At 41.5% G+C, this 26,304-nt stretch overlaps 1 protein-coding gene across 14 annotated transcripts in view; it reads right to left on the bottom strand.

Annotated features, from left to right (window-relative positions):
• Positions 1-3,506: 3,506 nt before the first annotated feature.
• The window catches only part of foxp1b (forkhead box P1b), a 183,957-nt gene continuing 161,159 nt past the window's right edge, over positions 3,507-26,304 (bottom strand). For 9 of the 14 annotated variants that reach the window (XM_050038831.1, XM_050038833.1, XM_050038836.1 and 6 more), the window contains 9 exons: positions 21,162-21,249; positions 19,801-19,884; positions 14,436-14,640; positions 13,947-14,023; positions 13,170-13,271; positions 11,459-11,628; positions 11,049-11,118; positions 10,673-10,839; positions 3,507-8,071 (listed from right to left, as the gene is read on the bottom strand). In XM_050038831.1, coding sequence (XP_049894788.1) covers positions 7,927-8,071; positions 10,673-10,839; positions 11,049-11,118; positions 11,459-11,628; positions 13,170-13,271; positions 13,947-14,023; positions 14,436-14,640; positions 19,801-19,884; positions 21,162-21,249 — 1,108 coding nt within the window. In that variant the 3' untranslated portion in view covers positions 3,507-7,926. Of the gene's footprint in view, positions 8,072-10,672; positions 10,840-11,048; positions 11,119-11,458; positions 11,629-11,942; positions 12,065-13,169; positions 13,272-13,946; positions 14,024-14,435; positions 14,641-19,800; positions 19,885-21,161; positions 21,250-26,304 lie in introns of those variants that run through there. The other 5 variants (XM_050038838.1, XM_050038842.1, XM_050038843.1 and 2 more) reach the window with 2 other exon arrangements.

Genomic DNA, 26,304 nt, shown 5'->3' with positions numbered 1-26,304 from the left:
AACAGCGGCCATCCGTGTTTGTTTTTGCAAATATAACAGAGCTAAATAATATAACTGGTGATCTGTCTGATGTCTGCAGAGCATGACGGACAAGAAGAGAAGGGAGCATCTCTTGGATAGGTTAAATAGCAATATGTGTGATTAATGAAGGCAATTATCAGTGTTACAGGGTCAGTTCACACTTACTTCCTCAAGTGGTATCTAGGTTTGTAGATAACTTTGATTGTATTTGCCCAGGTTTCAAGATACTACTCACAACCTGGATTGTATGGAAGACCATTTCTGCCAGGAATGGAAAAAACATAGATGAAAAGTTATGCACGTTAACAATAAAGACAAACTTTAAATGACTGTGAATACTTTCATGTATCTGTGTTTTCTATTCCTAATGAAAATGGGCCCTGAGTTGTTGAGTGACATAGACATATCTGTTGTTGTGCTCACTGATTAAAAATCAACCAATCACAACTTTGTGGTCGGTTAAGAACAGGGACTGTATATCCTACATAGCTAGTGAGGGCAGTGTGCTGAAAGTCTACAGTCTGGGAACCAGATGTATCTGGAAGCTCATGTTTTATTTGCTCCAGCAAATGGATCTGCTCTGCCCCCCTTTCGGACAGATTTCTAGCCCACCTCGCCCTGGCTGGGCCATTCACAACCGTTTATCTAACATTGGGCTAGTTTGCAATTATGACTGCAACTCGCATTTAACGCAAAATACGTGATGACATCTTTTTTTGGCTCCTGTGCTGGGGACACAACAGCGAGCATAAACCTAGTCTAGCAAAAAGAAACTCTATTGAGACATTTTAAGAAACAACCAAGATGGCTGCAGCTGATAGAACTTTATGCTGAAACACTATAGTACACAGACATCAGTATGTCTGTTACACCATCATGACTCATCTCTGCAAGCTGTAGTCAGTTTATATTTTTTCCCCCTGAGTACTACATCATGTTTCGTTACTCTCTGCAATTGCTTACAGAGGCATTTTGGGCTACAGCCATTGATAATGCTCCTTGGAAATTAAAAATGAACTAAGAGGTTCCACACAAATTCACGTTTGTGATTTGGTCAGGCAATGCCTGACTCAAAAAAAGTCTATCTTCATATCTTAAAATAACAGAATGCATGTTTTGAATGTGCAACTCAGAGACACTCTTTTTTTTTAGTATAGACCTGGTGTGAAGACATGCTTATGTTTTCATTTGGTTTTCATTACTTCAGCTCAGCACCAGATCTCGTGTTATCGCCCGCCACCACTTGAGGCAGAAATCTCTGAGGTGGACATTTTGAAACTTGGGCGGATATGAACCTAAACTATCTGCTTAGGGATATAAATACAGGTACATGAGAAAGTGTTTTTGTCAACTGACCTTCGCAGAAATTAGAAAAACGAGAACTGTACTTAAACACTGGTTTGTTTCATTCAAAGCTTCTTTGCCACTGAAAGTGTGGAAATTAGAGAAAAAGTCAATCAAATTTGTAAAACTTTGTCACCAGTTTTACAAAATATGGCTGCAAACACAGAAAACACACCAGATAGCGTTAGCCTTTTGCTTGGTATTAGCCTGCTGATTCAAACAATCTGACAAAATACATACGATGAATTGTGAAACAAGCTAACGTTAACTGGCTTTAACATTGATAGTTCATTTCAGAGTCCATTATATGAGACAAGCAGGTTAAACAGGTTTTTCTTACATGATAAAATGAAACCCATCACTTCGCTTAATTTGTTCATTAGCCAACAATCATGTAACTGCTGCCCGTTGGTTCATCACAAAAAGTGTCGGCGTGCATTTTATAATATTATTCATGCCATCTAAACCATAAACTAAAACCATTAATTAAACAATTTGCGTTTATTTTTGTCCTTTACTTGGTGACAATTCTGAAAGTAACAATAACCAACTAACTAAGATAGTTTTCGTCAGATTATCTAAATCGGCAGGCTAATGATAAGCAAGAGCCCAACGCTAGGTTAACAGCACTATATCTGAATCATGCCATTCTGATGTAAAATTAAATGAAACTACATTTTAGCTCATTTTTCCGACACCACTGATTGGTAGCCGACTTCAATAACTTTATAAGCCAAAATCCAACAAGCTGGTCCTGGCTGTGTGCGTCGTCTGGATACAGTTTTTGTCATGTGGTGCTACTTGGAGCCTGATTCTGCATTTGGTTGCGTTTTCTCTGTGTTTTTTTTTTTTTTTTAATTTTAATCTGCAGTGTGTTGAGCTATCAGGGCCACCGTAGAAAAATGACTGATAAGGAATAACACCAAAATATGAAGTTTTGTTTTGTCATGTATGAAGTTCCACTGAGGTGTTGTCAACTGTGTGCAGGGAGATTGAGATTTATGCGTGGAGGACCAGTATTGGCTGATCATGTCACTGTACACGTATATCCACAGAGACCCACTGTTCCCATAATATTTCATCCACCTTAATGGTCTATAATAATATCATATGTTAATGCCCCTCTCTAAGTTACTGCGCAATTAATTTATGTGAATGTTTCAGCTCTGGATGATTTTTAAACACAAACACTGGCTTCTTTTACTCTGTGTTCCCTCTGATTTTATGTTATCTGATCCGGTTTGTGATCAGTGTCATGACAACAACACTGATACACATGAATCCTGAGCGTCGGGTGAAATACTGCCTACGGAAAGATTGCTTGTGATTTTATATCGTTTCCATTAAATCTTGTCTTTCAAAGGCCTTAATTAATAATACACTTGACATTTATGTTTTCCAGCAATAAGCTAAGCAAGAAACGATTTATGTCACCTAAAGCTTTTTAACAAATCAATGCAACTATTTGTAATTGCTTGTTTCACAAGATTAAAAGTGCTTAGACTTGATCTCTGTCTCCTGTTTAGTGGCCAACATGACCTGTGCCTCCGTCGTAAAAACCCAAGTCCTGGTCATCAGCATTAGCTCCCGTCACCAAATCCATATCGCTATTATTTCTGGAATTTTAATGCTGTTACAATTTATAGCTTATCAAATGCAGTTACCTAAATTGCTGTTAGGAAAAGACAGTTTAACTGTCTCTTTTTAATTACGATATAATTTAATGCTGAGGCTGAGATGAGAGTCCTGCTGCGGATGACAAACACAGGTCTGTGTGAAACTGTTCTGCAGGCCAAAATGATGAGGAAACAGCACTGATGACACATACTCTGTTATTGTTAACACAACAATAATGTTTGTGTGAGTCAGAAATATCCTCCCTTAACTTTTGATGCATTGCTTGACTTCACAGTAGATAGCAGCTCAACACAAAGCTGGTGTTTTACATTATGAGGACTTACTAATGATGCAAAAAGTGCAGTTGCATGTGCGAATCAAAATAAAAAGTAACTGTATTTAAACTTAATATTTAATTCTGCACTCTGCACTAGAGTTCAACTGCAAGTGACACGGTTAGAAGTTGCAGGTCCATATTGCAACACTGTACAGAACAGACAGAATGAGAGACTTGGAGCAAACGATCTGAACAACCAGCATTTTATTGCATGTTTAGAATGCTCACGTCAGTCATCGCCACTGACTACAACAGAGTGGTCTGCATCAGACAGACGAGGAATGATGAGGAGGTTACAGACTGATGGAAGTGATGAGCAATAATATTTCTCTATAAAAAAAAAAAAAAAAACAGGCAAAAGAAACTACAGAGTACATCTTCAAAGAAAAAGAAAGAGAAAAAAAAAGAAAAGCTGCTGCAGGATGAGAGCACCGTGACAGCTCCTGGGCTGCCCCCCCTCCCCCCTCCCTCCTTTCCCCTCCTCTCTCCCTCCTTCCCCCTCCATCTGGAGAAAACCAAAGCGTGGTGCGAGAGAGGAGTGAGAGAGGGGGACGGAATGACAGCGGGCTGGATGGTTGGTGATGGATGAAACAATGGCGTCTTTAGCTCGGGTGCCAGTGTGTGATGTTGGGGGGATCCGATGCCACACGGCCGCAGTTTGCAGGACGTTAAGTCTCCAGCTGCGTCTGACCTTTGACCTGCCTGCTGTGCTTGGTTTGACTCATTTACAATGACCCTTGAGATAAAAATATAAATATCTTGATGCCAAAACAAAGTGTGTGATTTTACCTTTATGACACGGATGAGAAGGACACATCTTTGATGCGCGAGTGAAATGAACTTTTCAAACAAAAAGAGAAAACAGCATTTAACAATATTCTTTACATCTTGGCACTGCATATTTTTTTCTTTTTCCTATTAATTTCATATAAAATATCATTAGATTGATACACCCTTATATTATTACTGACCACTTAAAACATATCCCCCATCCCCCCCATCTCTGTGACCCTGGGATTAGTCATGCAAGATATCTCCGTCTTGTAGAGGAAATATACCTGTCTGCCCTTTTCTCAGAGCAGTAATCTTTAACATACAGCCACAGAAGGCAGTGGTTGGACCATCAAAAGGAAGTATCAAAAAACAGCTTAACACAAAGAGGGAAAAAAATCTGTACAAAATGCTTAGGTCAATGATAACAGAGAAAAGTCTGTTTTCTATATTACAGTTTAAAATCCAAAATCGGGGATAATCCCGATCCCCCCCAGCCTGCCCCTGCCCAGCTCACCCAGATGTCTGCGTGGATGATGTGATTTTTTTTGTTCTTTTCTTTTTTTTTTTTTTAAAGCAAGGATTACTAAGTAAAATACATTTGCAGCACAGTTTGCTATTCCAATACATACAGCAGTTTTTCTCATAGCTATTTCATAGTTAATACAAAGCAGTTGCGATAAAGCAAACATCATAACACAAATGTATTTTTTGATCTTAAAATAAAAAGAGAAAGAGAGAGAGAGGAAAAGACAGGAAAAAGACAAAGGCTATACCGACATGTATGTACAACCTAATATTGGAACGCCCTTAAAACAACCCATCAGAGAACAGACTTTGACAGGATGAATGGTGCCACACACAGCTGGGTGATGTTTCCGTGAACAAAAGGCCTGAGGTTTGGATTGGTTTGGCAAAAAAAAAGAAAAAAGGATGAAACCCTTAAGATAAACAAGCTCTAATTTCATTTTCTTTTTTTCTCTTTTTTTGTAGTTTTCTCTCTACAATATCAGACTACACATGCAAGACGTACAACTAAGTGCAACTGAGTGAAATGTTTATTTATTTTCTCGTTTAATTGAATCATTCCCTATAGGTTTGAACTGAGGTATGCGTACAAACGGTTTTCTCATGCTGTTATCTTTAGTAATGTCAAGCTACACATGCTGAGAATGTTCTAATCTACCAGCGCTTTTCCTCCTTTTCGAATACCAAACAAACCAGCCAGATGACTGGGGGTTTGTGGATGAGCTCGGCCCTGTTCTCACGATCCTAGCCCGGCTGTAACTGACCCATCCCACAGCTGCCTGGATATTAAATACAACTTCTGGAAACCACAGATTGCCCTTTTCCTTTTTTTTCTTAGTTAATGAGCGGTGAACTTAACAAAATAAAATAACAATAACTGCCATAAAGTACCTTGTACCCAGCTTATTAGTTGACAGGAGTGTTTTTTTAATATAAAAAGTAATAAGTTGACAGAAACTAAAACACAATCATAAAGTCTCGCCAAAAAGACCCCTAAAAAGTGGCATACAATCATTTCAAAGGATACAAATGAATAAGGAATAAAAGAAACATTGAATCATTGTGTGGTCCAGTTGAAGTATAGAATCCGTTTCACATTGTTCTCTGCAAAGCTTTTCCCATTTACCAGTATATTTTTTTCCACTATCTACATACCCTTTATGTTGCACACAAATCTGCTCCTGACCCAAGAAAGAAAAAAGAAAAAGCTCCCTTTTCCACTCACTGGCCCAAAGACAAAAAAAAAGTTTCCCTAATTTGGTCATCGTGTAGTCAGACTGTCAGCGCCTCCCATTCAGTTTTGGTCACTGCAAACATGACTGCAGCTGTCCTGGTCGAGACACCCCCTTTGGTTTTTATAAAGAAAAAAAAAATGAATGAAAACACCAGTTCGAGGAGCGTTTCCCTCGATTCTGTCTGCCACCGGCTCCATCGCAGCTGCTTGGATCGTCCGATGGGAGAGAATGGAGGGGAGATATTTGGCCTTATCTGCTATTGCATGGAACACACAACATTGACTTTGTAGTTTATCTTTGGTAGTCACAGAACAAGATATTCAAACACATAAAAAAGCCAAATAAAACATAAAATAATAATAATAATAAATAAAAATTAAAAGTGGTTGATTGCAGTCTTGAAATTCGTGGTCTCTGTAAAATTTAACTCCCTACCAACGCTGGAATTTGTTGTTGCTGCATCATAAAAACCACATGTGGATTCCACTCAGTTCAATGCTGTGGACTACAACTATTGGCTTTTTGGGTGACATTGAACGTCGAGGCATCCACACTCCCTAAATGTACTGTATGTTTGGGCCCTTTACGATGGCTGTCAAATGCTGGAATGTGCAATGTTCAGGTCTTATTGCAAGTCTTGGCGATTTCTTTTTTTTTATACCCTTTATGAAAGAAAACGAGCGTTTCATCCGGCGTGCAATTTTCAACACTCGACTGAAACTTAAAACTGGTCATGCGCGCGATACAAATAAAACTACAGGGAATGCACGTTTATCTCGGAGCGCTGAATGAAATTACAGCGTGGAAAAGCAGACACGTTTGATTAACAATGACGGTTGTGTTCAGGAATCACAATTAGTTGGTCTAAATCATTATCTCTCCGGCGCACACCTGACATTTTCATTTTGCTTTTTAAAAAAAAAAAAAACCAGAGCTTGTGGGTGATCAGAAATTCTGTTGCGGCTCGACATGCTCTGCCGTGAGGGGCTGTTTTAAAGTATAATTTCATAAGGATAAATCATAACCTGCATGATTTCTCTGTCATTCATTCGCATCTTAAATTAAACTTCATTGATGCGTGGAGAGAGCCTTCATTACGAGTAGTGCATCGCCAATGGACTTCATGAGCAGGAGGAGGGGGTGGAGGAGGGGGATGAAGGAGGGGGTGAGGGGGTGGCTACACGTCAGAGTGGTGACTTTTTTTTTTTTTCTTTAGAAGATTGTGGAATAAATGACAGAAAAACACTACTTGGTATGTGACATTCGGCTTCATGTGTGTGTGTCTTAAAAGAACAACATGAAAGGAAATCATAAACATTCATCATCAAGTGCTGACCACACAGAATCTCCACAGCATGGGCATGAGGTCTGATCAGTTTAAAGAAATCATTAAAACAAAAAAGACGCAACATCAATAACAGCATTGAATGGAAAAAGACACATTATGTTGATATTTAAACCTCTCACCCCCCAACACAAAAAATACACCCAAATAAAAACATCCCTCCCACTATAGATGGAATCAAACCAATGAGAAGTGTTGAAGGCAGTGACAATGAACAGAAGTCCGCACTCGCTCCGTTCTCACACACGCGGTGTAAATTAAACGTCAGTCACTCTCTCTCTCTTGAGTTTGTGGTCAGATGTGTGTGTCTGAGAGAGAGGGAGGGAGAGAGAGCAGAGGGGTGGGAGGGGGTAGAGACACAACCCCCCTTGCAGTCTGCTGGGTGCAGTCCGTCCTGGCTGCACGGCGAGGGTCTCTGACCGCGAACGCCCCCCGTACCAAACAAGTCCGTCCCACACATGAGTAGAAATAAAGTTTTACTTAAATCAAAAGTAGAAAGTAATCAGAAAAAAAAATCCCTCATGTGGGGTGTGTGTGTTTGTCTCATGTGTGTGTTCTTGCTATGTGTTGTAATGGCACTAAAAAGTTAACTCGGAGACATTTGAGAGCTGTCATCATCAGTGGCTGAGACTGCAGTTCAGTGTTTGTTATCTGCGGAGCATTTCCGTCTCCCAGATGACCCAGACTGCCTCTGCCTCTGAGGCTGGGGAGAGGGGGCGGCGCTAGCCTTACAGCATGTCGTCGTGGCCCTGGTCGTCGTCGTAATCTCTGTGGTGATCGAAATCCGGACTGTGATTGGCGGTTGTTACCAGGGAGAGGGGCCCTTCGTGGTCTTCGGGGTCCAGTGGTTCCTCCTTAACGCTGATGTGATGCCTGGAGGAGGAGCAGAGAGAAAAAATATGGCTCCAGTTCTACTAACTTTCTTTTTTTAATAACCTTTCACACACGCAGGCACAAAACGATACAGACCTGAGCTGATTCTGTTTATAAAGAAAGAAACAGGGGAACAAAAACAAATGTCTGGCTTCAATGAGACTGTGAGTGGGGGCCTCACTGGTGCTGATGATAATTTCAGCTTTCTTTTGAGGTATTCCAATCCCAGCAAAGCTGCAGGCTTTTTATTTTCATGGCAACCGACAACAGGGTATTCACTTAGAATTGATAAATGAGGAAGATTAACAACGTGAGACGAGGAGAGGAGAGAATGGACTCTGCAGAGCGAGTGGGCTGCCGTTGTCAGCCTCCTGGTGGCGGAGGATCAGCGGCGCGCTGTGTGTTCCCCTTCCTGCTCGTTAACATGCACAACCTGCGAGGCGGGTCTCCAGAGGACGACCCCGAGCCGGCTTCTATCATTAATCAACTTCAAGCAAACACAGCGACCAGACACCGCCGTACATGCTTTAAACTCCAGAATTAATGCATATTTTCAACCAAGTGTCAATAAGGGAAGAAAAGCGCTGGCAGGAAAGGCGCGCGCGGAGAGCAGCAGCGGCGCGTTCGGCACAACACTGTGATAAGAAACAGAGCCCTTATGAGAATAATAACGCTGTCACTTGTAAACAAGGCAAAAACATGAGCCCCCCCAGCTCACAGCCTGGGCAAAAGAGCCACTAAAGAGATGAGATCTGCCAAATTTCTCATTACAGAAACAGAGCAGGAATAAAGCAGAGGGGGAGAGGAGGGCCTGGCTGTGGCAGAAAGGAGGAGAAAAAAAAAAAAGAAAAACATTATGAGCAGCTGCAGGGGACTCACCGCTCTAACCCGCGGTGCCAGGCTGCTGTAGTGGAGGTAGAGCGGTGTCAGGATGAGGCACCGGGCTCATTTACTACAACAACAAGGGACAACTGGCACATTCTTCATCACCAAAGCCCGCATTTGATTTATTCACACCGGGATGTCTTGTGTGATTTGCGGCTAATGTGATGGAGACACTCGTATGCTAATGAGCTGACATATTTTTTGTGTGAATTATAAAAAGGGGAAAAAGTAAAGTCAGCTTTTCTATCATTTTCACATCAAAGTAACTCCACAAGTGCCGTTGCCTCAGGTCTGACTCTGTGGCTGCGGGGCAGACATGAAATTGTTATTATTATGCTATTGAACTGCATGCTGATTCTACACTTTGCTCATAATTAGCCTTCTCTGGATACCTGATTCTCGTCTGGCTGTTTAACAGAAGAGAAGTGCTCTGGTTTCTTCGCTGTGTTAAAAAGCTGTGTCCTGTCGACCAGCGGCACACTGGCACATGTGGGAAACACATGTTGTTACACAGTTAACACTGGTGATGAACTTGTATTTGGAGCGGTGTGAGCCAAAGCATCGTGGTGAAACATGTGAGCAAGAGGAGACTTCCAGAGATGGAGCTACTGTATGTTGCATTTAACGCTCCATCTGTAGGCATGAAACAGCAGGTATGTTTTGTTAATAAGAGAATAAAGTTCTTTAAAAGCAAAGGAAAACAGATTTAACTCATTTTGTGCTTGCATAAAGCTTATAGACATAATTATGGAGAGCGGGTTTGTGAGCTCCATCAGCCTAAAGATAGAAGCAGAGGGGCAGAGGGAGAAGCAGGCTGCCTTTAGGCCAGCACACCCATCCTGTCTCTGCCTTTCCTGTTCCACAGCCATGCTCAGAGCTATGTTCACAGTGATTAGGGATGGCACTTTCCTGAATTTGGCCAGGAGCTCATTACTGCACCTTTTTTTTTTTTTTTGTTTTCAGGCTGAATTTCCCCCAAGCTCAGACATTTCAGGAGGCCATCCCCGAGTCTACCCGCGCCGCGCATCGGTGGTCTGCCCCCACATCTGGAAACGATGCAGCGTGTGCTGTATTATTTTAGGCTTCAAACAACTTAGCAGACACTCCTATACAACAAGTGAACGGGGAGCTGCGGTTTCCAGGCCGACCGCAACTTTCCTACATGAGAATCTTGGATGATGTCCTCCAGACTAATTATGCTTTTGTGTTGTTTTTCTTTCAGCAGGCTCAGAGGCGCTTTCTGAATGTGTTGCAGGCTCGCGTTTCGCCGTGTCCGAGCCAGCAGCTCTGTCACTCTGCGTTCTGGCATTTTGTAAATATTTTAACAAATTGGAATGCTGATTATGGTGAGACTCAGACAGACAGCAGGACACATAAAGGAGAGTTCATAAACTCGCTGTTGAAATAACAGAGGGGCTCCGGTCTTTTTCTTCCCTTCGAAAAAGGTGGAGTTTCCTTTTCGGCAGGGAGGCCAGCCACAGCTCTGGCCATGACCCCCACACACCACTCCAATATCACCCTCTTCACTTTATTTATTGTCCTCATTGTTTCTCTTTCATCTAATGCCATGTATTAGGTCACTACAGAACATTTTGGGTGGGCACTGAAATCATTTGAATCTATTTAGAGTGTCTCAGTAGCATCTTAAATGCTCTGCGTTGCTTCTCTTTTCTTACACAGACTGTGGTGGAGACAGAAAGCGTGCGTGCCACTCACATAGCTGGCAGGGGCGAGCGTCCCGGGCTGCTGTCACTGCCGTTGCTGTTTCCATGGTCCATCGCTCCATTCATCTCCTCACGGATGGCGTTAGCCAGGGAGTTGAGGGTGGGACTTCCAATGGAAGCAGTAGTGTATAGAGGTATGTTGTTTTCTGCCATTGAAGCCTGAAAAGAAAAGCCCGGAGCATTAAATGTGAAACGGAAGAGAGTTGTCAGCACTTTCTTAGATGCCCATCACTCTTTTCACACCGGTACAACCCCTTAAAAACAAAGAGGAGGTGAGTGGGCATACAAGATGGAGAGAAACTTTTATTATTTAATGCCTTTAAAAGTTTTAAGTGAGGCAGCGAAGGATGAGGTCACTTTATTTTTACCTGGAAGGCAGCAGAGAGGGTCGGACCATAGCCCAAGCTGGTCTGAATGTTCTTCACTAAGGCTGGACTTCTGCAAGAGGAAAAATGTAATTACAACCACAGACTCATGTCTCACCTAGCGTGCATTCCTCAGCTACGGTATCTTATTTCATAAAAAGAAATCAATGCACTTTGTATAAGCACTAAATACATTTACAGGCGTAGTAATGTGGCTATAGTTCTAAGATGTTCAATCACTTGACAATACCACATCTTCAACACTTTGAGAAGGAAGAACAGGTTGATGGAGGCTTGATGCATGAAGCTAAACACAAAAAGCATGATGACAACACTGATGGAGGGAGGGCGGGGGGCGCATGCAGGTGGGGCCAGGGGCCTCTGGAGGTTGCAGGGCAGGTGGAAGTGCTTACTGTACGAGCAGCTCGTCAAAGTTCTCATCAGCGGCGTATTTCCGAGGACGGCCTCGCTGTATGTGGCGGCCGCGCTTAAACTCCTCATCATCAACAGTCCAAAAGGACCCAAACTCATCCTCTACTCTCACAAAGCACTTATGCAGGGAAAGGTTGGTGCGAATGGCACCCTGGGAAAGCAAACCAGCAGCAGAGGGGAGGGAGGGGGGACAGCCAGATGCAGATGCAGTGATGGACAGGACAGACAGAAGCCAGGCACACACAGACACACACACACAGGGAGGTGGGGGACAGGGTGAGGATCAAAATGAAAATAAGCCACTGTGGGTTATGAGGCATCACCAAAAGGCTTCTTAAAGCATGAAGGGGAGCACACCAAAGCAAGCGGGGTCTTTGGACGTTATGGCACACAGACAATGAGATGGAGCAGCAGCAGCAGCCTCTTCCCATCAGTGAGACAGATGCTCAAAAGGGCCAAACCTACCCACTGATCTTTTGAGGCCGTCTCTTTTGGAACTCTATTTCGTCGACTGTCCACACAGCCCCTTTTACGTTTTCTACTCGCACAAAACACTTGTGAAGACTAAGATTATGCCGGACTGCATTCTGCAGTTGGTGTAAAAACACAAAGAGAGAAAGAAAAAGGTTGCTATCAGTACAGTTAAACATGTCTGCATGGGGAGTAAAGAAACAAAAATCATATCAAAGAAGAAATATTTTGACAAGCACTGGATGAAACCTGAATGAAAACAATAAATAAAGCAGAGTGTTATTGGCAGTAAATGGCCCTGAAGTTTCAAATGACCTAAACAATATATAAATATTTCTTGGTTTCCATGGCAATAGAGTTACTGACATTCTCTTTTGTCCTTATCATTCACAAAGCTTCCTTTTTCTGATCAGTGAGATATTCAGAATATTTTCACTGAGTAGAAAAGGTTCAGGTCATTTCCCCGTTACAATGTGAGGAAAAAAAGAGCTATTAAAACTTAAAGCCAGCGTCCAATCCAAATCATTTAGGCATGAAGCAGACCTGCATATATCATCCCTTTGTTATTGCAGGAGCTCTGCTGAGTGCGTGTGTATACTAAGTGTGTGTGTAGACACAGAGAGAGTTGTGGAATCCAGTGGTTATAACACCAGTGTGCCCCTATGGAAGGACTGTCAGTAAGTGTGAGATGGAGGACGGGGGTGGAGCAGGGTGGTGGCAGTGTGTTTATGTGTGTGTATGACAAATCAGCTAAAGCTTAGAGGAGGCTTTCAATGCTTCATTACTGTTTTCTTCATTCAAAGCTGACTTTTTCTGACTTGTGTTTTTGTTGTGTTTGTGGCCTGCTGGAAAACAGAGTGTTCCCTTCTGAAGTGAGTGTGAGGGGCTCAGCCAGGAGTCACTGGCAGAGCATCACTATGTTAAACTAATGCCACCCACCACCAGAACATCCCCGCATATTACAGGGAAATCGTTTCTTTCATTTTTCTTCTCTCTTTCTCTTTTTGTTTTACAAGCATGCACATATCCCTCTGCTTGGTTTTTCTATGTGGTTCCTATTGTTTGTTTAAAGGGTGGTTCATTTGGACAGAATAAGTGGAGTATTGTTATGTGTTTGGGTAAAGGTTCATTTATGCCTGGCTATCATTTGATTCTCCCCAACATCAACACAACGTCTCCTTTTCCTCTGATGCTGGTATAAAGGAAGAACAGCAGAATTACCTTCCACGTCGCCGCGTTGCGCCTAAAATATGCAAACATTCGTGTGAACCAGTTGTAGATTTCGTTTAGTGTTAGCTGCTTTTCTGGAGATTCGAGGATTGCCTGGATGAGGAACAGTGACAGAAACAAACATTTACAATTTTGCTCCCTTCACAAAGTGATCAATAATTCACAAGAGGCGTGCAGGTTAGTGTGTGTGTGTGTTCTCTGGAGGGAAAACACACAAACAGCACAGAGAGTGACTATGTAAAGTGTACAGCTTACTCTGTTTATAGAAGTCTTCTGCACTTCTCATACAAAAACGGGCAGATTTGAATATATTTTCTTTTGTGGGTGTAAATGAAGGGCAAGCGAAAACATTTCTCAGGCAGATTACAGGGCGGCAATTATGGCCGGCGCAGATTAATTCCTGAGATCCCAGATTACTGCGGCCCGGCGATAATTGACTGGCCATCTTAAAACAGGTCCATCCCTACTGTTGTGTGAAATGAATTTGGTAATAATCACAGCCACTGAAATGCTTAATCAAATGCAATTGTCATATGTGGCTGTTTTTTGAATCCCGTATGCATTCTTGCACTCATTTGAAGATGGTTAATCTGCCCCTCTCTCTAAATTGCATTCAAAATTTAACAAGGAGGGAAACAGAGGAATAAGTTGAACAAATGGAGCTTGTGGCTTTCTAAATAGCTCATCTGCTGTGTGTCTTGCTGTGACTAGACAGGGTGGAGGATGTTTAAAATTTGACAGATTAAAAGGCACAAGCGGAGTCCTTACCTGTCTTATTAGTGAGGCGTACGTGAACGGCGGTCTAACATCTGCATTCATGTAAAACTCTTTGTTCTGACTGAGATCTGCACACAGGGAACAAACACAAACCGTGTCAACATAGAATAAAATGATCAGGTGTCAGCAGTGATGTGCTATTAGTGGCTAATAACACAAATATTAGCATGATTACATAGCTGTGTATAAAGTATACAGAGTTGGGCACGGCAATATATCAATATCATATTGATATTGTGATATGAGACTAGATATCGTCTTAGATTTTGGATATTGTGATATCCTTAGTGTTGTCTTTTCATGGTTTTAAAGGCTGCATTACATTACCAGACTGTTGCTCTATTATTTACCCTTTACCCACTATCTCCACATTGCCCGGCTCAGTACAGTACAGATACACTATATAGGGTAAGTTGTTAAACAGGCCAGATTCTATGTATTTTCTGATACACTTGAGTGTGAGTGTTCGTCCTGCAGTACCTGGAGAGATGGGCATGTTGTATTTTTCTGAGTAGCGCCGTCGCATGGGGCCCACGCTGTGGAGGCTGTTGGCTGTGATGACGGAGTGGGTCTGGGACAGGGGTGTGAGGGGTGCTGTGGGCGTGGTGGGGGTCTGGGGAAGGCTCAAAGGAGGAGACGCCTCAGGGGCCGATTTGGACAACGTGACGTTGGACACCAAGTTGAGCTGGAAACCAGATCAAGACCAAACAAACAGAGAAACACAGACAGACAGAAAGACAGACAGGAGCATGGTTAGTCCTCTAATTACCCCAGTGTCTTAGACGCCTCATTGACTATGCATATCTCCCTCTCTAATTGCAGGCGGGCCCTGAGATGATCCATGAACGTTCGCTAAATGTTTGGAAAACAACCCCGGAGCCCCACTCCTCTGCTCCCCACCTCCTCTATTCTTCACGCTTCGCTCTCTCCTCCCTCCCTCGCTCTTGCTGCCGTGTCAGGCCTGTTCCCAGCTTTCTGTTTCACCGCCTTTGTTTAATCTTTTGTCCCTCTTGTCCTGTTTGGACAACACTCCCCCGCCACCTCATTCACCCACCGTGGGTCCGCAGCATGGTAACCAGTGAGGGTGAGTAGAGAAAGGAAGATGGGCGGCCTGAGCAGCTCTGAAAAATGACAGTGTGATTCTCACCTACCGCTGAGCAGCCCTGCTAATAAGGCAGCCAGAGGAAGAAGCCAATCTGGGCTAATTACAAGCTGAAATTGTATTGTGAGGACTCTAATTAGGAGCTGCTTATGGAGGTGATCTGATGATTAACTACTGTATCTGACTGACCTCCATCATCAGGGCCACGATGGCCGCGGTAAAAACGGCCTCGCAGTATTTGCATGCACAGCCTTATGCAGAGAATATTTGATTTTACCACTGTGAGTGTGGATGGGTTGGGCGGGCTGAGGAGTAGGAGGGATTTAAGTAATAATGGCTACAAGGTAAACTAATTATGGCAAGTGCTCCAAAGGTATAGCATGGCTTCCAGCAGCTGCGGCGTCTCCGAGCCAAGCGCCAAGCCTCCGTACTGGAGCAGCAGTCAAGTGGAAAATTCTAGCCTGACCCCCTGCTCCAGCTATTAATTGGCAGGAAAACTAATGACACATATACATATTCCCACAAAATTGTTCTAATTGCTAATTTGCCGAAGGAGGCCAGTATCCAAATTAAACATGACTTCAGACTGTGAGAAAAAGAAAGCCGAGTGTGAGAGAGAATGGAGAGCTGGAGAATGGGAGACAGTGTTGGTAGGACACATCTCATCTGTGACATCATTTGTTGATTGCGAGGGATGAGAAGTCTGATTTCTGATGACGCCGCGTGGAGGTGATGGAGGGACTGACAGCAGACAGGTGAGAGTGAACATTCGTCTGTCTGTTCATAGCAACACAGATCCTGATAAGCCACTGATTATTTTACATTCTATTAACACTCATTACAAATAGATATAATAAAGACATCAGAAATCTAAGACTGGCATCCCCAGATCTCAGTGTTGACATGACACTGTCAATGTCATAACAGTATTTTTAATTTATTATAAATTCTAACATAATTAGTCACCATAATGTTAAATATATCTTATGCTGATGATACACAACTATATATCTCTGTTTTCAAACCCCAATTCTTTAAAAGCTCTTTCCCCTGTTTCACCAGATGTCAGCATTTGGATGAGTAAAGGTGTTTTTAAAACAAATGAGGCAGAGACTTTAGTCAGAGCTTGCTAGCCGTCCAAACAAATTACAGCACGTTACAGATCTGGGAGTGATTTTAGACTCTGATTTTAATTTTATCAGCTGTTTAATGAGGTTGCATAAATATCATTATTTCATCTGAGAAATATGCCAAAATTAAACCATTTTAACTCGGAGTGATGCTGAAATGCTTATAAATGTTTTTGTTACAAGCTGCTGAGATAACTTCCACTTTGTTTTTACTAATCTCCCAAGAAAATTACAGTTATGTCAAAATGCTGCAGCCAGAATTTTGACCAGTACAAAAAGAGAGATCACACAACACCTCTGCTCACATCATTGCACTTCCATATCTTGCAGAATTGATTCTAAAGGCCTTTTACTTATCTGCAAAGCCTTCCATAATCTAGCACCTACATGTATTTGTGACTGCCTTTCATTTTATGTCCCAACAAGAAATCTCTGATCTTCTACTGCCGTTCTTTTATAAGTTCATGAAGTATCACACATGAAATCAGGTGAGGCTGCTTTCTGTTTTTATTGCACTAAACTGGAATACTCCCTTACCTTACAACTTACAACAGCAAAGTCCCTTGGAATTTTTAACAATATATTAAATACCTATCTTGTTAATGATGTATATTGTTGTATTTGCATGAAATATGCCATACAAATAAACTTATTATTATTATTTATTTTTTTATTTATCTTTAAAAAAAAAAGAAAAAAGACCTTATTAAATTATAAAGTTGCAAACTGCTCTCACTAAACTGAGTGACATTTGTGTTTTCTTCCACTTTAACAGACATGTGTCCAAGTCCTCACAATGTCTATTTATGTTTTGGAGGCTGAACTATGGCTTTCTGGCAGAGTCTGCCCAAATAATTTGGATTACTGCTGGGATGCACAAATGTAGACTGCATCCTCACCAACAGTAGCACAAGACGTGTTATTCTAAATCATGAACAAAATAAATCACACTCGGGTTCGCGTGTTTCTGACACAATGCTATCAATAGAACGGGGCTGCGGTGTTGACTTCTCTTCCTGTGGATTAGCAGGCTTTGTTTCATGTTTCATCCATATTCCCTGGCCATAAACACAGAGAGGCTTCAACAATAGGCCAGACAGGCTGGTAATAGCCTTGCCTTTGTTTGCCTCACCATTTGGGCTCACTCCAGTGCCTAGACAAAATGAGACTTCAGACTGAAATTAATTAAATGGTAATTGGTGATCTAATTATACTGGCTTTGACTCGGCAAGCTGCTAAAGAAAATAAACAAAAAGTCCCTCCTTAATTATGTATGGCGTAAAAGGTCAGATTTCTGACAAGAATGCTTAGTGACACCGAGTGCAGACACCCACCCACACATACACACACACACACACACACGAAGGCAAATACAAACACACGCATACACAGGCATACACACACAGAAACACGCATCGCTAATGTGGCACATTTTGTTTTGATCTTCCCCCGCTCCCATCCACCTCAGAAGAATAAAATGAATCCTATTCATTTGACGTCTTGCATGCACAGTATCAGTTTGTTTGTCTTTAATTATAACTAAATGTAAACCAGCTACTTTGCTATGACAGTTGGCTACTTATACACGCCTTTATTAAATACAACAGCACAGAACAGCAGAAAAGCAGAACTGGCAATTACTGGAAGAACACAATTGTTTCCTCACAGTGTCAGCTCTGAGAATACTTTGATTCTGCATCTGCTCAAAGGAGTTTTTTTTGTTCTTTTTTTTGGTGGCCACCTCTGATGCTGCAATCTCACTAAAGCCTCAGTGAGGCCACAGGCCCTGACCTGTGTAAGTCCACCACTCACCCAACCAAAGCCAGACGTATTTATCATAGCATTTCGCAGCAGCTCGCAGCAGGCAAAGTGGCGCTGGTGAATGGGAGTCTATTTATTTGAATAAAAATCCCAGCTTGCCCCCTTGAGTGTTAACGCTGAGCTCTGACACAGCCATTCTCACAGGCCCCGGGGAGAGAGGAGAGGTAGTGAACTCAAGATGCTATCTGCCGCTTCTACCACTTTTCATATACAAATGTCCCTGTGTCAGAGCCCTCGTTTTGCACTCCAATCTACACGATCAGTGTGTGTGACACACGCAGCTTTAACAGACAGCCTTTTGTCATCTGACATCTCCAGGCGGTTTATGCTGGTACGTCAATAGCAGCCACCTCCATGACTGTAAATAAATGTTTCAAGCTGCTGAAAGACAAGACTCCTGTATGTATATACTGTGCATGTGTGTGTGTGTGTGTGTGTGTGTGTGTGTGTGTGTGATTTCAGATTCACGCCCTGCAGTAAAATGATCTCTGAATGAACTGTCATACAGACTGAAATATGGTGCTGTGAGGCCCCTTCTTAAACATGACAAAATAGTGCAGACACTTAAATGCCATATGTTAAGCCCTTGCCCCTATAGGATAGGGATTAAGCAGTAGGCTTTATGGCATGGCATATATTAAGAGTGATAAGCATGATGTCTGGAATGTGTCAAGAAGATAATAAATTGATCTGCCTGTACATTTATTCAAAATTTCAGACATGCAGAACATGAGACATTTTTGTTTTCTTCCCTCATTCAGCAAGATTTAAATTTTCTACACTTTGTTCACTCTGCATTCTGGTGTTGACTTTGATGCCAAACTCAACTTCAACAACATTTAATATAAAACTATAACTTTATCCACTGTGAAAAATGCTGCAGAGATGAATATGCAAAAAAAACTTCCTGCATAAAGTTTTCTTTTTTTCCTGAATGTTAGACTAAAATAAATTTGGCCCAAGAATAGCCTTGGTCTAATTTTGCTAATTACTTTTAAAGATGGATGAGGGTAATTCCTGAAATTTTTTAACCCTGAGTGAGGATTCAAATGTCCTCAGGTAAGCATCTGTTCTCACAGAAAATCAATATTAAAATCAAAATCAGCAGGTGCTGCTGTATTTGGGAGTGACACTCCGTGACGCCAGCTAGCGAGCCTCAAATATTTCTTTCAGGATCAGTAAGCCATAACTTAAACCTACACATCAATCAATTAATAATATCTTATTATCAGCCCCTACCTGATATATTGTGATGTTAATGTATTGCTATGACTATGTAGTGGAGTTTTTAACTATCTGTTTCCCTCTTTTTCCATTTTTCTACATGCATTTGTTGTTGCTATTTTCATTCTTATATTTTATGTTATCTGGCTGGAAAGCGCTAAAAATAAATGTTCTATTTTATATTTTTTTTAATAAATATGGTGTCTGGTATTATCACTTTATTTCTATTTTCCTGTGCTTTCTCATCTTTCCTGTCTGCCCAAACATGCACTGCTTCTCTGAGGCTGAGATGGGGGCTGTTACAGTGTGTGCATCCAGTTCATCACCAGACACCAAATTGAATCTCGGATGTCAGCAGATGTGGTCCAAACAATATTTACTGCCTCCCTCAAGAGAACAGCTGTTTTTATTTAGCAGATAAATAAGAAGATGGAGGAAGGGATTAATGAATACATGTGTGCCAATTAAGACAAACAAAAGGATGGGGGGAGGGACGAGAGAAAGAGAAAGAGGGAGAGACAGAGAGACAGAGAGAGAGAGAGAGGCGTATGACAGGGTTGCTGCTCACCGGCTGTGGGGTGGCTTTGGGCTCCGTGGACTTGACATGAAGGTGCGTCATCATAGCTTGCAGACGCTCTTTGTCTTTTGCTAGCTGTGATGAGGAAAGAGAACACATTAAATTTTTTATGAACAAAAGGAAGAGAAAAAAAACCTCTACTTTTATTAATTCCATACATCCCTTTGCAGTGAAAACATCTTTTCGTTTGAACAAATCGATCCTTTTTTTCTCTCTCTCTCGGGATTGTCTAATTATTTGTTTTCAAAATGCTTTTGGAAGCTGTCAACAACCCTGCACTTCAGACAATCTAACTACTGTCTCCAATTCAAGGTTAAAATATACTACGTCTCATTGCCAATAACAGGCCCGGGCCCTTTCTACCTGTCTGAAACTCAGTGCTGTCTTAGCTGCCAGCTTAAATTATGGTGATAGGCTGCATGCAGAGGAAGTCTGTGTCTGATAAACCTTCGCTCCATCCCTCTGGATAATACACCACCGGAGCGGAAATAACAGGACGTTGGTGTGGTGTAATGTTGGAGCGACTCAACTCTCATTGTTTAGGGTTAACATCCAGCACACCACAACTGCTTTATACTCATTATCAGACAGTTTTCGGGGGGGGTGTTATGCGGTTAAGATGTGAGCCACAAGCGAGCACAGCATAAAGTCTGGAATACATTAAAGTGGATCTGGATTTGCTTTGTAGCATCTGCTAATTAATAAAAAATACACTTTAATGGGATGCTTGGTTTTATTTTCCCTGTAATACATATAAATAAGTGCAAGCTTACATGATCATGGTGATCATATTTACCACATAACCCACCATTACATATGACACATTGGCCCTCCCTAAACAGAGTGACAGTGAACCAAGTCATTCTTCATGTGCACATGCAGAAAAAGACAACAGAAGATCTGACACACTGGAAACTGTATTAAAACACTGATTATCAAATGTCTGCGGTGGGTTACAATAACCTTTCTGCCCCTTTAAGTCACTCAACACTGAGCGCCTATCCACACTCTGCTGCCCAGTCACTTCACCGAGTGTTTTATTGTTGGTGCCAAACAGTTAAAAGTCATAAATAACTTTAAAACCCAGTAAAATTCAAAATGTAATTATCTTCTCTACTTAGCCCCGGGCCCTTCATATATCTTTTGCTGGCTGTCATGCATACATAACACATTTTTAATGACTGGTTACTTGCAAAATGTACAAAAATTATTTCACTCTGCTGCCTCCCTTCCACACAGTGACCCTGTGGCTGATATCAGACGGACGCGGAGGGGTTTCGGCAGACACTGAGGAAGTGTCAGGAGAAGAAGACACATAAATATTTGGGCCAAAACAAACCGAGAGACAATACCTGCAGCTCCAGCTGTTGTACGACCTGCATTTGCACCCGACACTGGGCCGTGCTCCTGTCATCCAGGGCGTGCTCATTGTTAAGATGCCTGCAAAACAAAAAACAGAAAAAAAAGATGATGTCAGTTTGACTTTTCTGCAGACTGTTAGATGTAGGAAACAAAACACGTGTGGTCATTGAAAGTACAATGCACAGAGAAAATGTTGTAGGTAAATTACACAGAGCTTCAACATATCTGCAGAACCAGAAGAAATACTGTTTTAACATACAAGAATTACACTGAATATTTCATGACAGTCATGTCTGCTCCAACTACAGCTCACAGATAAGAGGAATGATTGAAGAATTTCAGGTTGGACTCCTTAGCTTCATTATGCACCAGCTCCCTGGCGCCATTTCTTCCTCTCTCCAGCTTTCCTTGTCGCCCTTTTTGGTGTGTTTTCTGTTAATTGTGTCTTTGTAATTAAGAAAATTCAAATAAAGCTGGACCGAATGCAGAGGACAACAGGGCGAGGAGATGGGATCTGTCACAAACTTGAATTATGGATATAATTATGCGTGATTATTTTATACAGGGAAGATGTTCTCTTTTCCTGCACGTTTATAACTAATCTAAATAAGTAGCTCGCTGGGTAGCAGACAGGGTTTTTTTTTCTGTGATTTATATAAAATGGTGGAGATAAGGTTCACGAGTGAAGGAAATATGATTGGAGGAATTTTATCAGCCGCCGCATGAATTACTGTTTGAAAATGCTTATGCAGGGGCATTTCATTAATCATTTAATCATAATCCGAGCAGGATGTTTGAACTGATTTCACAAATACCCTTTCATTTCACTACTTCATTATGCTCGCTAATGGATCCAATATATTATATATATCATAAATTATATCACATCTTCGGTGACCATGTAGGTCACTGTCACCAGGCATGTCTGTGTGTGTGCGGTGGCGCCGGCAAATGGGAGAGAAGAGGTGTGTGATGCGCCCCGCCTTTTCAAAATGCACTTTTTTCCTGTCATTTACTGCAAATCAAAAATAGCCAGAGTCAACCTGTGAAGGCAGCAGTGGCAGCGCCGGCGTTATGATGGCCCAATAAATTTGAGGCCATTGCTTTATGTACAGACAACACATTTGTGCATTAAACACCGCGCAGACACTCAGAAAACAGACACATGTGAGGGGGAAAGGAGAATTGATAGTGCTCTGCTTGAAATGTGAAGGTTTCTGTTCAGCTGCGGTATTTTCAACCTTGAAGTGAATGATTTAAATCTTTATGGGAAATGTGGTCTCTTTCCCCCCTTCAGGTCCTCCTATTGTGTTTTGATCATACATTTTTCAAAATGACTGTGATATACATTCAGCACTTGAAGTTAATTATTGTGGCAAAAAAAAGAAAATTAAAAAGGCATATTTAAAGCAAGCATGGGTAATAACCCCCTCTGCTGAAATCAATTCAGACTTCTTCTGGGCTTTCCATTTGTTTGAGTCAAATAAATGCCCATTTAATTAAGTAGGTCGGAAAATGAAACTGGTAAACATTTCAGGACATCTTACTAAATTTCAAAGAAGAAAATAATAGGTAAAGACGTTTCAGCTTCAATTTAACTGGCACAGACTGAATTTTCAATGAAGGGTGGCCTACGTGAGCAGCTTTGGAATTTCTCTGCTCATAGGAGACATGTGCCCTGCTTCTTTTCATCCTTTGTTACATTCCACTTTATTTCTTCTAATGACATGGAGAGTCACAGTGCATAATTAATAGGAAATGAAATATTCAAATGGCCCTAATGCAGCCTTGAGAGGAGTGTCTGGACACGGGAGCAGGGGATACGGGGGAATTGACGTCGGGAGAGGCTATGAACGTTGGCATGTGTCACTTTCTGGACTTCAAATGAAGCCACTTTTAAAAGCTCTCTGGCAGGATGACAGTCCCTAATGTAAATTGCCACAATAAAACAAGTTAAATAGACATTCCTGTAGCAGTGGGCTTTTTACATATCAGTTAGTTTGCCTATTTTTTTCTTTCTTTCTTTACAATTTCTAATTATATAGACTGGACCCAGAGCTTAAGGCTGTCTCTGAGGAAGGTTTATCTTTTTACTGTTGGCTGGAATTTTAAATTAAATGCATAAATCTATACAGGATTATTATATTTAAAATGCATTACAAATTATTTCTTAATAAGATAATCATTAATTTATGTTGACACTACAGGATTTAAGATTATTAAACTTTTTTTCATGATTTTATATTTGGCTTATTTGTGTTTGCAGTGGTACAAGGCTGCATAACTTACACAATCATTTCTTCATTGTGTTGAGGTGTGAGAGATGAGTGTTTGTGCCTTCAGCAGACAGACAGTGCAGCACTAGAGGGCACTGCAGTGTTTCACTGGCTCTGACCTCTGACTGGACACTGAAGAGACAGGTCTTGACCCTCATAAAAACACCCGGCTCTGCTGCGAACCCGACCCCGCCCTCCTGTGTGCTGAACCCCGAAAAACAGGAACAGGGATTGGGTGCTTTTGTATTTATCGAGATAGTGCGTGTAGGTATGTAATGTTTTCTTTAAAAGATAGAATAAATACACACGCAGTTTAAAACAACATTTCAGTCCCGTGTTAGTTGTTGCTGTTGGCATGTGGAGCTGAAATCTGGTTGACGTTAGAGTCCTCCTCACCTTTCTTTCTCTCTGGTACACAGTACACTGTGTTCTGCTGACTACACACTCACACCCACACCCACACCCACACCCACACATACACACGAACACACACACCTATCCTCACATATATTTTCAACATTTCTCCCAACCTTTGGAGGCTTAAGTAAGGAGCATTATAAAGCCTGTTTTTTATTTTTGATTGTTTTTTTTTGGAGGCCTGCAGTATCAGTTGCTGGGTTTCATGTGGAAGTGCTTAAGGGTTTGAGAGTTAACACCTTGGTGAGCTGCTCGCACTCTCGCCTGCTGTTAAACAAAGGCGGCTTTGTGGAGACTCTCCCCAAATGTTTTCTTAACATGTTCCAAGCAGTTTGAGCAGGCAACTAAAGTAAACAAGATGTTGCCATGATAAAAACACTTGTAAAAACATAGCAGAGTGCACTTAGAGACTTTTTAAGGCACAGCTCTACCGGGCTCACTGAATTTAATTCCCCTCTCTTCTATAAACAAAGGGTGAGGCAATGTCAGAATACAATAAATAGTGACGGATTTAAGAGGGCACTCCCAAAGCTGAAAGATGTGTCCATGTGTGTAATGCATGCATGTGTCACAGGGTGTTTATTAAATTAAAATCAAAATACATAACTGCCTCTTTTTTTCATCTTGTACAAAACTTAACTGTACTACCATAAAATCTGGCGTGATAAGCTTTTCCAAAGCAAACTGTGCTCAAAGTGGATTTAAGTAAACATTCAGAAAACGAAAAGAGGATTCAAAATGTTGACTGTGAGGCGTCCCTGTGCAGCACCTTTCTCTCCGTCTGTGAGGAAACTGTGTGTTCGCTGAGTGCTTGTTTTAGGATAATGGAATTGTGTCATATCTTGTTTAAAGTGCGACTAATCCGGGGTGACAGTGAGCCATTGATCTGCTGCCACAATGCAGATGTTTTCATCCTCTCCGTAACCATGGCGCTGTTATGTGTTGGATTACCTAAAGCGCGCTGCACACAGGGTTGATTAGTAAACCAGCAGTCTGACTCAGACGGGGGAACATGGTGCAAAACAAGGGCCTATGTCAGGCTACACAGGGTCAGATGTAGGGGTGGGTGATATGGCCAAATCTTTTATCTGATGTCCGTAAATTTATATCATGGTAATGGTATATATTATGATACAGTAACTCTTCTGTAAGGTCAGTTAAGAAAAGGTTTTAATATAGTAACCATACCATTTATTTGCAACTTCCACACACACAAAAAACGACTGCCTCACACCAGACAACGCTTGATTTTAAGGTAGACTATGCAAGATTTTCCTAAAAAACAATCTATAGACTCAAACAGAAGTAATGCCTTCTGCCTGTATTTTCTTCTTTCATTCTTATTTTCTGTGTTTGGGATGTTTACAAGTCTGTACCCCCAAAGCGCTCAGGTGGGGTTAGGGTTTTATAAGAAGGCAGCGACCAGGTGCCAGTCAGTAAGCAGCATGCATCCAAGAGACACAGTGCCAAAAAATGTAAATACAGTGAGGTGAAACACCAGATGAGAATGAATCTGAAGTTGCATAGTATACCTTAAAAAAAAAGAAAAAAAAAGGAGACTAATATTATCTGTAAAATTGATGATTTTAAGTGTTACAGATTTCTGTATTTACAACTTTACTCTTTGCCCCAAATGTCTGCCCCAAATCATAAAACCCTGTGAGGCAGCTGGATTCACAAGATTGTGAGATAACGAGAAAACATTACGAGAATTATGACATTACATGAGTTTGCAAGATAATAACGTCAGCATTAGGAGATCACGTGAGAATCAAGCCCAGATTTGCTACATAGCCTACCCTGAATAGTTCCCATGCTAGATATGGTATTGCCGGATATCTACCGGTGGACACACTTCTACTGTCACACATTACATACTGTCACACCACCCAGCCCTAGTCAAACCTGTCACACTGTTTACACTGGATGTAAACAGATGTATAGAAAGACATTACAAAGGAGCTGATGCTGACTTAGCTGGAACTCTTTAAAGGTCTAGTGGGCAGGATTTAGTTGCATCTAGCGGTGAGGTTGCAGATTATAACCGATTGAAACTTCTCCCATGTGGCCTTCACCGAAACATGAATGGCCCTACCTTGAGCTAGTGTTTGGTTTGTCTGTTCTGGGCTACTGTAGAAACAGCTAGGCAAAGTCTGAGGAAGAGGATCCACTCTGTAGGTAGATTTAAACAGCTCATTCTAACGTAATGAAAACACAACCGTTCTTACTTTAAGGTGATTATACACCACAGAAAACATAATAATAATTATTATTTTATTTCTGCCAATACATCCCCCTGTATCTTTAACACTGGACTTTTAAGTACAGTATACATGGTTGTTTTTAACATAGCGCTGAGGTGTGGGCCTTCGATGAAATAAACAACACTGCAAACCAAAGCACACATCAACAAGTAAAGCCTGAGAAAGTAGAAGGAAAG

This window comes from Epinephelus moara, chromosome 24 (genome assembly GCF_006386435.1).
Source record: "Epinephelus moara isolate mb chromosome 24, YSFRI_EMoa_1.0, whole genome shotgun sequence".
NCBI lineage: Eukaryota > Metazoa > Chordata > Actinopteri > Perciformes > Serranidae > Epinephelus > Epinephelus moara.
This window is presented reverse-complemented; position numbering and strand designations above follow the sequence as displayed.